Source organism: Podarcis tiliguerta (genome assembly GCF_965153285.1).
Source record: "Podarcis tiliguerta genome assembly, chromosome: 7".
Lineage (NCBI taxonomy): Eukaryota > Metazoa > Chordata > Lepidosauria > Squamata > Lacertidae > Podarcis > Podarcis tiliguerta.
In genome coordinates this window covers 61160355-61175568 of record NC_139540.1, presented here as the reverse complement: position 1 = coordinate 61175568, position 15214 = coordinate 61160355, and the positions used below count along the sequence as shown (strand labels likewise).

General features: G+C 42.5%; 1 protein-coding gene across 1 annotated transcript in view; it reads right to left on the bottom strand.

Moving 5' to 3' along the window:
- Positions 1–15214, bottom strand: part of LOC310682045 (uncharacterized protein) — a gene marked incomplete at its 5' end in the record, with an annotated part of 137880 nt that overhangs the window by 68929 nt on the left and 53737 nt on the right. The window contains 2 exons of the mRNA XM_083450290.1: positions 7121–7242; positions 11129–11217. Of these exons, the coding sequence (XP_083306416.1) occupies positions 7121–7242; positions 11129–11217 (211 nt within the window). The remainder of the gene's footprint in view (positions 1–7120; positions 7243–11128; positions 11218–15214) is intronic.

Sequence of the window (15214 nt, the reverse complement as noted above, 5' to 3'; positions counted from 1 at the left end):
TGAGAGTCTAGGTAGCTCTGGAGAATGTTCACCAATACTTCAACTGTGGTTTGAGGTTGACTCAGTGTATATATTTCTTTCTTAAAATTTGAATGGGGGATAGCCACCAAGGGGAAGAATGAATTGCAGAAAGTTTTAGGTACCAAGTTATTTCCCAGTATGCTTTGTGTACATATTAAAGCAAGAAGCATGAACAATAATTATGGCACTTAGTTCCATTTGTTTGTTTCCTTGAAATGCACCTAAGCAATAGTTTCAGCCATGAAAATGAACCACAACTAAAATATGCCACTTAACTGCTTTATTGTTCATTTGAAAATTGTGGATCTCCTTTCACTTTGGTAAATGTGTCCTTTCATCATATAAATTATATATATGGCATCTGCACAGCAGAATCACTCTCCCTCCATCTCTCCCAGTTGCAAGATATCTGAAACCTTATCTGTTGTGTAATGTTGGATTACAGATAGTCAGTTCTATAAATTTTTGTCATCTCACTCCTCATCTCCCCAACTGCCTTGGTAAGAAACTCAGACTGAGTTTGATTGTGTTCTCACCAAGACCACCTCTACTCAGAGTATTCATTTCAATGGAATACATGGGGGTGTCCCTTATTTGTTTATTGAAGGAGAAGGAGAAGGAGAAGGAGAAGGAGAAGGAGAGGAAGGAGAATATACAGGTCCATTGAGGCGTATTATTTAAAAAGAGGCGCATAAACCAGGTTCATATGGCAGAAACTCAACTCATAAACTAAACCAGGTTCATAATGTTATGAACCTAGTTTAGGCACCTCTGTCTGGAGTATGTTAATACTCCAATAGACATGAATATCTTCATTAACTGGTGTAAACAAAAACAAAAAAAATCCCATTTGTTTATGGAATGTTAAGGGCAGAAAGGAGTTGTGGTATAAGGCCCTTTTCAATGGGAAACACTATTTTCCACCCTTTTTTCTCTTTAAAAAAATTCTCTTTTATCAAAATGTGTTTTACATGTGAGAGCTTCATAAAGCAGATAAGGAACAGGGCACATGCCCTATGTAGGCAGTTTCTGGAAAAGAAAATTTAGGTATGCATGCCAGGGGGAAAAGTGATCATCACCATTATCACTATCCTACAAACCTAAGCTGACAAAACTACCTTAATTTATTATCCTGTGTATGAGATCATCTATAAAGTTTACATGCATACGGAGGTGAGGAGCAAAATTAAGGCAAGGGAAGAATTTGTTATAAGTGAATGAATGAAAAAATGAATGAATTTTGTATGGGAGTCAAAGGTACAGCCAGGAAAAAGGGTTCTTTAAGAGCGTGACATGCTTTACAGGCATTTACACAAGACCAAAACTAAATCTGACTGCTTATTCTTGTTCAGGCAGTTTTACCTACGATTCGGACATCTGTAGAAATGGTAACAATTTGGCCAGAAGTGAAGCTGAAACACTGAAACTTTCCCCCTTTTAAAGAAGAAAACAAAACATCACATAGCCTAAATAAAATGTAAAATAGATCTCAGGAAGAATCCTAAGAATTTTTTTTTCAAGCAGCCAAGATTAATTTCAAATATTTTGAACACACAGGCAATCATTTGCTTCCAATGGATAATTCATTCTGCTCCCTACTTACTCAGTGTAAAATCAATCTGTTCTGTTTGTATGACATAAACAACAAGCAGTTTCACAAGAATGAGGCAAACCATATGTGAAGGTGTTTAAGAAAGCACAACAGGGAATACACTGTGCAAAGAAGCATCTGCATTTATTTCAATGTCAAATCACTTGTGTGTTATAAAAAATGAAAGTTTATTGTTTTTGCTAAAAACAATGTCACCACGGCACTGCAGCGCTTACAATTAACTCTTGCTTTCCTTCAAGCTCTCAGATTCATGTGTCCCCTATGGTAAGCAGGTGGAAATAAACCTGATGGTTTTTAAGCACTGTGATTTCAGTGCCAGTTTTAAGACTGATTTCATACACTGCCGAGTACATTAGGGTTTAATGGAACTGCGCCACTGACAGTGGCTAATCCAGCCTCCCCAACCTGGCACCCCTCTGGAGGTTGTGGCAGTAGCAGGCGGCAGAGCTAACCATCACTAACGTCACTGTGGCTTATTGAGAGGGAGAGGGGTAAGACTGCAGCAAGGTTGGCACAGTGCAAATGCACCCATCTTGTTGTTTAGTCATTTAGTCATGTCCAACTCTTCGTGACCCCATGGACCAGAGCACGCCAGGCACTCCTGTCTTCCACTGCCTCCCGCAGTTTGGTCAAACTCATGTTTGTAGCTTCGAGAACACTGTCCAACCATCTCGTCCTCTGTCGTCCCCTTCTCCTTGTGCCCTCCATCTTTCCCAGCATCAGGGTCTTTTCCAGGGAGTCTTCTCTTCTCATGAGATGGCCAAAGTATTGGAGCCTCAGCTTCAGGATCTGTCCTTCCAGTGAGCACTCAGGGCTGATTTCCTTCAGAATGGATAGGTTTGATCTTCTTGCAGTCCATGGGACTCTCAAGAGCCTCCTCCAGCACCATAATTCAAAAGCATCAATTCTTCGGCAATCAGCCTTCTTTATGGTCCAGCTCTCACTTCTATACATCACTACTGGGAAAACCATGGCTTTTACTATACGGACCTTTGTTGGCAAGGTGATGTCTCTGCTTTTTAAGATGCTGTCTAGGTTTGCCATTGCTTTTCTCCCAAGAAGCAGGTGTCTTTTAATTTCGTGACTGCTGTCACCATCTGCAGTGATCATGGAGCCCAAGAAAGTAAAATCTCTCACTGCCTCCATTTCTTCCCCTTCTATTTGCCGTAGGAGGTGCCATATATGCATTTGCACTGTGCAGACCTCACTGTCCTCTTGCACCAGTGATGGGAGGTCAGGTAAGTTTTGCTGCCCCCACAACCTGCTACAGAGCTGCAAGCTGACAATTCCCATTGGCCACAGGCAGCATACAAGAGAAACACAACTGAACAAAATTCAAAATCTGGGAAAATATAGGGGACAATCATAGCTGAACTGTATTTTTACCTTTTTATACTGTAATCACCGAGAATGGGGAAAGAATTGAGTTTCTGCTAGGCAAAAAAACTGAGGTGGTGAGAGTTTTCTGCAGTCATCAAACGAAATGCTTTCTGGGCACCAAAGACTCTTGTCCCCCACATGAGCATAAGGGCTTCTGCTCATGGAGGGAACTGGAGGATAGGGATAGTTCGGCAATTTCCACTAGTTCCCCACTCCCCTGCAGCCTCCTCCACAGCCAGCGGCATAGCTAGACACTTGGGTGCCAGGTGCGGCCCATGCATCCTGCAGCCAGGGGCGGGGCGCACTGCATGGAGCCTCTCCGCCGCCTCTTCCTCAGCTGTAGGGCAGCTGGAGAGGCGGAGGGCAGACGCAAGTCCCACACTGCGGAACCTGCAGGCGCCCAAGCCACTACGTCACTCCCAGGAGAGACGTGTGGCTCAGGTACATTGCAGGCCCTGAGGTAACTGCCAGCCCCCGTGGTGTGGCGCCCAATGCCAGCTGCGTTTCGTTATGTTTGTTGACTGAACTAAAAAGTTTCGTGAGCCCAATTATTATTTTTTAACTCATATTTTTGTCATTTTGTCACCCCCCCTCAGTGATGACACCCGGGGCGACCCGCACCCCCTTCCTCTGCCACTGTCCACAGCCACCTCCTGCACTGTTCTGGAAAGTTCCTCAGTCATCTGGTGCACTTTTTCAGGGGGCTGCAGAGGGACCTTCTTCTCTGCAAGTAGAACTCCACCAGGGGCAGCCCAAGACATTTTGGTACCTGAGGCAAACCACAAAATGGTGCCCCTCCTCACTGTTAGGGACAAAAAGGGGTGTGAAGAATGACACCAGGAACAAGGGGGGAGTAAATATCTACACCGGAATCTGCTGCCCCTGTGGTTCCTGCCACCCAAGGTGGTTGCTTCACCTACCTCATGGTTGTACCGGCCCTGAACTCCACTGAGCTCATCTTCAGATCCAGCTCAATGTGCCCCTGAAGTAAGTGAGCAATAGATTGGGCCCTGTATGTCCTTTGGGGTTTGCAGACTCATTTTATAAAGATTTCAAGGCTTGTCCACTTAGGGCTTCACATATTATTGAAGTATGCTATGAATTATAGCATTATGGAGACAAATATTGGCAGTGATAAGAGTAGTATTTTTTTGCAATCACTTAAAAAAAAAGTTTCAGGAAAATCCTGTCTTAAAATACACACTTCTTGGCTCCTGTATTCCAATTTTATGTTATTTTCAATTTTATTTTTTTTACAAGGCAAAGATAATGGGGCGCCAGGATACTGAAAAAGCCCAAACCATTTTCAAGGCCATTGTTAGCTGATAATTAATGCAGTACATGTATCACTTTGAAGATGGCTGGTAGTACAGCATTTTATGATAAATAGACTTTATGGGGTTTTTTTTAAAAGCAGGATTTTGTAAAAAGGCTACCCCAATAAATGATTTACCAGCTCCAGTAAAAGATCAAGGAAATTGCTCAGATTGCATCTCAGAGTATCTAAAACTCTGATGTTCATGGAAACCTAAAAAGCTCCTAGACCTAGAGCCCCATTATTTTTATTTTTATTTTTGTCTCTAATCATCTAACATAATATATTGTTAAAGAACTGGTAGAGGAAGGTCTGGGATCAGAGAAAGGGAGCAGCCCTTCAGAGACAAGTTGGGGAGATAGTGCGGGAGCAGAGAAATGAAGAAGATAAACAACAGACAGCTTAGAGCATACCCTTTGTTGATCTCATTGCTACCCAGCATTGCATGGAATTTTTGTAGAGCAACACATCAATTTGCTAAGCCTCTGCCTCTAGGGTGCAGAGATGTTATTGCACTACAGTTCCCATCATCCTTGACCACTGGTCCTGCAAGCTAGGGATGGTGGGAATTGTAGTCCAAAAAAGCTGGAAAGCCAAGTTTGAGGAACCCTGATATAGCCCACCAATATCTACTCTGGATGGCAGTAGCTCTCCAAGGTCTTTGACAGAGAATCATTTGGCTATCACATGCTGCTCAAACTTTTGGTAACTGGAGATGCCAGGGACCAAACCTGGGGCTTTCCACATGTGACACGCACACTGCTCTGTCACTAAGCTATCATTCCCTCCCCACAAAGCCACTGGTCCCTGCTTTTCCGCTAGGGCTAGAACTGGAAACTCCCTGCTCTACAAACAACAGCTCTGAGTGACAACTCAAGAAGCCACTCAGCTGGGGCAGGCTATGGGTGGGCCACTGAGTAGAGTTCTGTTAGGGAACTGCCATCGGAGGATGGGGAGGAGGAGCTGAGAAGGCTCCAGGATGATGACAGAGAAGCTTCCAGCAGAAGGAGGGGTAGCCCACAAGCTGGGGAAGAAAATCAGCGTAGCACCAGTGGAGAAGGGGAGGAGATAGAGGAAGCGGAGAGGTGGCTCCAGGACTCTGCGCAAGAGACAAGCGGAGAAGGAACCAGTGCTCCCTTGCCAGCTCCCACATTGCGCAGAAAGTTGTCGCGCAGGGAGAGAGGGAGGAGACTGGGAGTAAAGGAGTTCTTATGTTGGAGAAGGTTTAAGAAACGCCCACTGACGGATTCTGCCAGCGACTGAGGCAGCCACGAGATAGAGGCTCCTCTGTCAGAAAGGGTTCAACCATGCAAGACAGCCACGAGTAAAGGCAATTTACACACAAGCAATCCCAAGAACCGTTACAAGTTCCCATTGATAGCAACCTTCCTGGCAGCTGGCGAATCTAAGGTGGGCCAATAGTCAATAGACAAGCAGTGGGATTTAGGGTAGAGCAAGTAAGAGAGGGGTAGAGCTGGGCAGGGCAGGGTGAATCACATAAATAAGAAATAATAATATTTGTTTATCAAACAAATATTATTTGCAAAGATCAATCCTTTCTCATAAGGGATGGAACAGAGATTTGATTCAATTCGAATTTAAAGGTGAAGGTACATAATTAGCACTTTCAATGCGCAAACTGAAACAAAGCCATCCTTTGACATTCACACCGAATTTTGCAATGCAGTTTTCCAGGCAAGTCGTGTCTATAAAAGTGCATTCTATCAGGGGAAACAGATTTGCCTAAATAAATAAATATTAGGGAAATTATGTATATCAAGAGAAATTTGCACTAAAATACTGCAGAATCTTTTTATGATAAAAATCACAAATGATGTAGAAATGTGGAGATCTGAATTTAAGATTGGAACAAAACGAGAAACAGGAATTGACAGATTCGCCCACTCCTACTTCCTTATTAAACTTCTTCCTGCCCGCTCATCATTTCATAATCAGATTCCGAAAGCAATAGCCTTAATTGTGCTCTTAAGTGCTCCACATGGGGCCAGTGGGGCTTGTTTGAAATCATAACTGCCAAGGCGAGCATGTACCTCATGTCTAATAAATCAGGCAGAAAAAGGGGCAGGCAGCATTTTGCCACTTCAGTCACTTCTGTTTTGAAATTTGCAACGTGGGCTTGGGTTGGGGAAATAGATATGCATGCCTTATTACGCAGGCATTATTACGCATGTCATCACCTACTCATAGTGGTCCTTTCCTCTCTTTCACTCTCTCTCTTAAGAAAAAAAAGTGTCTAGGAAATGTTTCTGCACAAATTGTTAGCTTTGAAGAGACTAGGAGTTCTTGTAAGATGCTTCTCATAAGGTGGAACAGGCACTCTGATGCCAGGAGGAAAGAGGGCGAGAGAGGAAGAGAGGGCAGGCAGCATGTTTTGTCTAACTGAAAACTCCAGGCAAAACACTAAGGCTGGCAGAATATAAAATAAGGATTTGGCAAGAATCTTGTGGTTAGAGCAGCTACTTGTGCAGCTACTCTTTTAAAAATAAATGCCCAGGGGTCTTTAATAACCACAAATGGCCAGGAACTCATTTTTACGGCTGATTCAAACGGCATCACTTCCAGCAACAGAAGAAATGAAATGTATTTTCTGATTCCAGAAATAATGAACAGCCCCAGTACTAAATCACCACTTATTTCAACTGTCATGTTTCCTTAGATAGTTTTGCTTCTATTGCCCCCGCCCCACCCTGACCTAAAGGGGGGGGGACAACATGTTTTGCATAGTTCTACAGGAGTAAACCAAAAACAAACTGAAAAATCAGTTTGCTCACCATACGGAGAATCTGTGTTTCTCTAACTCCTCCAGATAAGATGTTACACGGAAAGCTGGTTCATCTAGTCCGATCCCAGGACTTCCTTGGCCACACACGTTGCTCGGATCATTCTGGCTCGTCTAAAAATAACAGTCATAAATAAGGGAGATTAAGTGGCCAAAACAATGCACTAGAGATTTTACAACTCCTGTTTGAACCTTGTTTGGGAACTGCTTTATATATTTGAAATAATCTAGCGAACTCTGCAGTGCAGCACCACTGTTTTAACACACAAATAGCAAAGGAATTTGGTTAGCATTGACTCACACACTTTCATCTTTGTCTTTGTAAGGGCACCCAATTTGTCACTTGGTCCAAGGATTGGCTTAAGAAATGGGGAATAAAACCCTAAATGTTCATCCCGGGCAATCTATCTTTAGAGCAGATAGGTTACAAAGTGGCTTTGCACAGTGATTTTTCTCTGCGAAACGACTGGCATATAACATAATTACTGAGACAATTAGGCATTGATCTAGGCCACAGCGCAACCACCTGCAACCCTGGAGTTGGTTAATGATGTCTTAATATTCTTGAACTGCAAGACCATCATCCCCCAGCCAGCATGGGCAATGCTCAGGGTTGCTTGGAGCTGTAGTCCAGCAATGTTTGGGGATTGGTTCTAGACAACAGTGGTGGCTCATTTGGGAGCAGGGAGTGGAGGCAGCCATGTTCTCTCAGCAGCAGCGGTGCTGCATTTCCTGCCATGTGGATGGGGTGAGGCAGAAGTGAGGCCAGGGGAGCTTTGGTTAGGGAGAGGCACCCTTGCAGGTGCACCTGTGGGGCTGCCCCCATCCCAACTCACCCCATCTCTGCCCTAACAAACACAGCATTCTCCCAACTTGAAGCAAGCCAAGGCCTCTGCTCCCCCCTCCCACCGCAACCTACCATGGGAATAGCTGCCCCCCTTAGATCAAGTAGAACAATAGAAATACTTAACTGACCAATCACATCAGTTCCCCCCCCGAAAAAGTCCTCCCCCCCCCCCGAATTCTGGCTACGCCCATGCAAGCTACCACTGCTGGACGGTATGTAAATAGGAAAGTGGGATCCTCTGTCAGGTACTCTTGGTTTTGTAGCCTCACTCCTGTTTTAGGTATACCAAGTTACTACTGCCCCTTTTTGCCTCTTGAATGGGATATCATCCACATACAAGGGAAACAGGACTTCTAGTTAATGACACATCCTAATCCTGGTGTGCTCTGGTCCATGGGGTCATGAAGAGTCGGACATGACTAAACAACAACAACGAATTCTCATGATAATCCGACAGTTTTGGTGAGCCATAGTTTACTACGTTCAGATGCAACAGCAAACTATGGTTTGCCTCCGGTTAGAAGTGGATGTACCTCATCCTGTATCTTCCCTTGTAGACAGAGGAAGAGGGGAGGGGAAGAGGGAAGAGGAGTGCCAACTTGGTATCGCAACTGTGGGTGCCCAGGGTCATGGGTGCCATGCAGCGTGCATGGCCCTAGCACTGACATTTTGTGGGTGCCCAGCCCCTTCATGGAGAATTTGGTGGGTGCTCAGGCATCCGGGGCCCCAGGGATTTGGCGCCTATGGGAGGGAGCGTGTGAGCCTGCGGCAATCAGAGGTTTTGGCGAAGTCATCTGAATGCAGCATGGTGTTGCACATGCCGGTCTACAAGCAGTCTGAGATTTCAAAACTAGTTGCCTGAGCAAAGCGTTGACACACTCTCTGCAAGCTTATGAGTCAGAATTACAGCGTTCAAGATGCAAAGCGAAAAGGCATTAAAACGGATTATACGTGAACTTCACTGGGTTGTGTTTGATCATGCACATGACTCAGAACCAGATCTTATGTCAAAGGCATGAGGGTGTGGCTCCAGGAAGCTTTTACTTTCTCACAATGATCGCATGGGCATAAGCACTTTGTGCCCTTTAATAACAATACGTTAATAACTTAATTACACACAGCGCAATGCTCTGAACAACATCAAATAAGATGTCACTGTATTGCTCTTTAGGCCAACAAAACATCAGAAGAACAAAAATAGCAGTAATTAGGCTGAGGCATGGAAGTCCCTTAGAAGGCTCTGAACATCTCTCCTTCTCCAAATGTAACTTCTTACATTTTCCTCCAGCAAGGGTGCTTTTGTTTTCTGGGTTTTGTTTTAAAAGTACAGTGGACATGACTCAGAGGGAAAATGAGGTGCACTTAAACCCCATTGAAATAAACACCACTTAACTGCTTAGCTATGTGCATACTTATTTATGAAGCTTTCTCTCCAAATGCTGGAGGTATCTAACAAATGCCAATATAAACAATCCAAATTTAATAAGTTAACTTAGACCAACTTATTAATTCATTTCAAGTTTATACCACCCTTCAATCATATTCCTGGAGCAGCTAACAGAAGAAAAATAATGTGGTATACATCCACTTACAACTATTGCTCTGGAACTATGAAGTAATACTGCTTTATCATAAATAATGGGTTTATTGCTCGTACAAGCAATAGGTTGGTTTGTATTGGATGGAACTTTCCTAATAGAGAAGAAGGGGGCGTTTTTATCAGGTTCTGCATGGAGGCTTCTCAAGATTTGGACGAAATGGGCCGTTGACTTGATCCAGCATGACAGTCTTATGTTCTTATGAAGATAGCCCTTCAAATATTAACTTCCCAAGCTTTATAGGACTTTACAGGTCATCCCTAGCACCTTGTGTTTGATCTGGTAGCATATTAAATATTAGGTGCTTGGTACCGTGATGCTGTGGGTTAAACCACAGAGCTAGGACTTGCCGATCAGAAGGTTGGCTGTTCGAATCCCTGCAATGGGGTGAGCTCCTGTTGCTCGGTCCCTGCGACTGCCAACCTAGCAGTTCAAAAGCACATCAAAGTGCAAGTAGATAAATAGGTACCACTCCGGAGGGAAGGTAAACGGCGTTTCCGTGCGCTGTGCTGGTTCGCCAGAAACGGCTTAGTCATGCTGGCCACATGACCTGGAAGCTGGACACCAGCTCCCTCAGCCAATAAAGCGAGATGAGCGCCGCAACCCCAGAGTCGGCCACGACTGGACCTAATGGTCAGGGGTCCCTTTACCTTTACCTTACTATGCCTACAGACTTGAAAGAAGCATGAACTCAGGGTAAAAAGGAGAAATGAGCTAAGAGGAAGGCACATTTTGGAAACCCTCACTGTGATCAACTCTCACCCGGAAACCTATGTCCCCACTGTGGAAGGACATGTGGATCCAGTATTGGCCTCCACAGTCATGTACAGACTCATTGTTAAGACCATGTTTATGGAAGACAATCTTACTTGACTATGAGTGATTGCCAAAAAAGAGGAGGAGAAGGAAAACCATGCCTACAAGTATTTGTTTAGTGATGAAATTCCAGAGATGGGGATGCATCCAGAGAGGGGGGGGGGGGGATGCAAAAAGTAAAAGAATTTAAAAATGGTTTTTGATGGGTTGGTCCTTTTCCAGAAGAGAATTGCTCAGTTTCACTATCATCATATGATGGACTCTAAAACCCAAACACCCTTTTGAAGGGAGCAGGTAGAAACAGAAGTGAGAATACCCAATAAACCATAAAAGTTCAGCAAAGAAAATAACCAGCTAATTACCACTTCAAAGATTGGCAGGTATTGGTGAGCTGTTAAGGGATTTATTTAGCCAAAGTCTTTGGCAGAGCGGGGAAAAGGTGTGTTCTGAGCCATAAAAAAGTTTTACTGGCATTGCTGAGTTCACAAAATGTCAGCAGTTTTCCTCCAGATGCACAAAAAAAACCCCTCCACTGCAAGTTCAGGATGCCTTTTGAAATAACTGCAATTTATAAGGCAATTGTAGATTAGATATAGATGATAGATAGATAGAGAGATGGATAGATAGATGATAGATAGATAGATAGATAGATAGATGATAGATAGATAGATAGATAGATAGATAGATAGATAGATAGATAGATGATAGATAGATAGATGATAGATAGATAGATCCTTACCTTGCTATATATACCATGAGCTTCCTTCACTGGGACCAGATCACAATTCTTTTCAGATGAATCAGAGTTGATTGGATATGGCTCATTTCCTAAGCATTACAACAAATATGTAATTCAAATGACTGAAAATATACTTGTTTCCATAATCATATTAGCAAATTTTAAATAATTTAATATTTATATCTTCAGCCTCAAGTATGCCGCCTGTATAAATCTCAATATCTTGCTTATAATGTTCACAAGCTGAAACTAGTAACAACAACAAAAATACAGGCACAGTGGCCTACTATCGCCTGGTGTCCATGAGTTGAAACAAATGCAAGAAAACAGATTCAGGTATTAAACCCATCAAAATTATGTGCTTGCTTGCTTGTTTGTTTGCTGGTTGTTTGTTTTGGGAAGAAACATGCAGCACTTAACCAACTGTTGCATGAAATACTTATTCAAAGGCATAGGGTTAGCAAGGGACCCAAATTTCAGTAGTAAAATTCATGTGTCTGTTCTGTTTCGTTTCTCTTCTGTTTTGTTTCTGGTGCCCATGACATTGCTGATGATGAATAAGTAGAACTCAGATAACTCCCCTCTCATGCATTCAAAATACACATGAGGGGAATGGCAAGGCTGTGCAGGCTAGCCCTCTCCTTACCCCACCGAACCCAGGGCAGATGCAGGGCCGGATTTGATGAGGCCCTAAGCTACTGAAGGTAATGGGACCCTCTATATGTCCAGTTGTCCTTTGTCAGCAACAAATTGTACTGTTTTTTGTGTTGAATATATGCTATGTGGTAATTTATGGACCTAATAGGTATCTAAAGCCATTTGCACATAACAAAATATGTATTTTATCAAAGTAATTGTTGAACTGAAATACAATTAAGAAGTATATTAATAGTGAGATACAATTAAGAAGTATATTAATAGTGAAATAATTATTAAGCTCAAACTTAAAATGATTTTTTTATTCATGTATATCCAGTCTTTTTTTTCTTTAAATTTTTTTGGGGCCCCAAGGGAGTGGGGCCCCAAGCTATACCTTGTTTAGCTTATACGTAAATCCAGCACTAGGCAGATGCTTTCAGTGCAGATCATAAGCAGCCAGTGTGGTGTAGTGGTTAAGAGTGGTAGTCTCATAATCTGGGGAACCGGGTTCGCGTCTCCGCTCCTCCACATGCAGCTGCTGGGTGACCTTGGGCTAGTCACACTTCTCTGAAGTCTCTCAGCCCCACTCACCTCACAGAGTGTTTGTTGTGGGGGAGGAAGGGAAAGGAGAATGTTAGCCGCTTTGAGACTCCTGAAGGGGAGTGAAAGGCGGGATATCAAATCCAAACTCTTATTCTTCTTCTCTTAGTGCACATCTGAGAATCATGGGTATCGTGAAAGGATGGCCAATTGTTAATCATTTAATCTATTATTGCCATATTTCCACTGTGTCATATTTATTGATTTATTGCCTCAAGTGACAGAATCATTGGATGGGTAACAGGCACTAACACCTTGATTTGGAAGGGGGGGGGTGCCAGTTACTGGTTTGCCTTAGGTAGTGAAACATCTTGGGTGGGTGAGCTTCCTTGAGGAGAGTTTTCCATAACTGAGACCACACAACAGAAAAGGCCTAGTAGTCACCCACCATTACTGTTCACCATCAGGTTACCTCAATAAAGACTTCTAAAGGAGGCTCCCAAGTTCTTAAAGGCAAACCTACAGGTCATAACCAGGAAAAGGGGCCTTTTTGTTTGAGAGTTTCCTGTCCCCTGCTTTGTTTTTCCTGTTTTAGAAACTGAGCAACCATTGCTGGACTACACTGGTGGTGGCGGCAGCTGACAGGAGGGAAACCTCTCCATCACCTGTGCTGTTGTGCCACCATAACACTTCCTTCCTTCTTCAAAGAAAATTAGGCCAGTCTGTAAAATATTAATTAAAAAGCTAGGTCTTAGAGAACTTAAGAACCTAAGACGAGTCTGCTGGATCAGGCCAATGGCATAATGTCTCGGACAGTGAGGTAGACCATAGCTTCCATGGTTAGTAACCATTGCTGTGTGCTTCTGCCTCTCTAGCAACAGAGTAGAGAGAGGGAGGGAGGGACCACGGTTCCAGATGACCTATTTATTGAGCCAGTGTGGTGTACTGGTTAGAGTGTTGGACTAGGACCTGGGAAACCAGGGTTCAAATCTCCACTTGACATGAAGCTTATTGGGTGACCTTTGGCCACTTACTGTCTCTCAGTCTAACCTACCTCACAGGGTAGCTGTGGGGATTCACTGAGGAGGACAAAAATAATATTTGTTGCCCCAGCCACTCCACGTATGCCACCTTGAGCTCTTTTGAGGAAAAGGTGGGGTACAAATGCAATAAATAAATAATCTGATTTGCTTGCACAATGCTTGTGTGAAGGTTAGACTATCGTCTTTACTGAACATTCATTCTCATTTGTTTGCAGGGACATTATATGACAACCAGCATTGATCTGAATTCATCCTGATTTGTTTTGCAGTGGCTGTTGTACATCTTCCCTTTAATCATTTGTTCATCCCAAACTTTTCATTGTGTTTTCTCCATCACTCTCCCAACCACAAATACATGTTTTTTAAAAATGTATTTGTGGCACCAGCATGATAGGGTGGTTTGATCCATATTCATTGAGTAACCCTAAATTTCTCATATGAGTTTCAACAAAATACAGAGAGCCTGGAGATGAAGGGGGGAAAGGGAAAGAAAGGATTGGTATGCCTGAGTGAGACGTTGGAGAGGAAAACAAATTGAATATACTGTTGCTGAATGATTTTCCTGTGGGCGGTTGTGCTTTGGTTGGTGGAGGGTTTTTTTGAGCTTGTATTCTTCCCTTTATTTTCTGTATCACTGAGCTCATTACTTTTAACTCTAGATAGATTTCCTGGTAAAACACAATGTACTTCTTCAGCAGCCATAAACTGTGAGGAGCTGCTTAAATTAAAGATCAATAAAAAAATTACAGGAGGAGAAAAGAAAATGTGTCATAAATAAAAAAGAGAGATGCTCTAAAAAAAATATGCTGTGCAATTAAACACAATGAAAATCTGAAATGAAATTAAATTTTGTTGTAATACATTTCCCATTCTTTTCTTCAAGAAAATTACCTCAGAAGTGGAAGGGATTTCTCTTCCCCTCCCCCCCCCCAACGTAATTTAAATGTTAAGCGGCCAGATGTGTGTCTCATGCTTGAAGAGTTGAAGCTTTGCATTATTTAGCATATTAAGATTCACAGAATTTAAAAAAGGCTTCCTTTATTGCCTGGAGGTTCTAATTAAGTAAACCTTAGCTTGGTACATTTAAAACTTGCAATACAAGAGATTTTGCTTCTTTCTTGGATTTTTCTTTCTGTTCTTTCTACAGGCACATCAGTATAATAAATGTGGAAAATACTTAAGATGCTATAATTTTTCTTTGGCTTGAGGAATTAAACCTATCTATTACTTTAAGAAGATTTTAATAGGGCAAGCAATCAGAAAGACATCTAACGGCTCCAGACTACTTTTTTTTATCATAGGAGTTTTTCATAGTTGCTAGAGAGGAAATGTAGCTTATAAAATTCTATGTAAAAATTCCCTCTCATATACACACTACTACTCAGCAAATTAGCCCCATGAAAACAAAAACGAGAATTGCACATTTCATCTCTGCTAAACTGCATTCTCTCTTTTTTATAACATTTTATAATTGACCGCAAAATGCTATAAAGTGCTAATTAGATGCCCTATCAACTATGAGATGATGGAAGGAGTAGAACAGCTGCACTAGAAATTGTAATTAAAATGAAAATCCCACTGACAAGTCTAGGGACAATTATAAACCATACCCAAACATAAATATTTCTGCTTTCTTAGAAAAACAATGGGGGGAAAAGATCCAACATTGCCACTTTGTTGTAATTATTTTAGTAAGTCAGCTCCAAAATCATTACATTCTTTGGCCTCCTGCATTTTCTTAAACCCACTGATTTTACTAGATTAAAAGCAGATTTCAGATTATCAGGTAAAAGGGCATGGTACAGTCCTCTGAATACATTCCAGAATGCAGCCAAGGGACTGCATCTTGAGGTATGATGGGAGA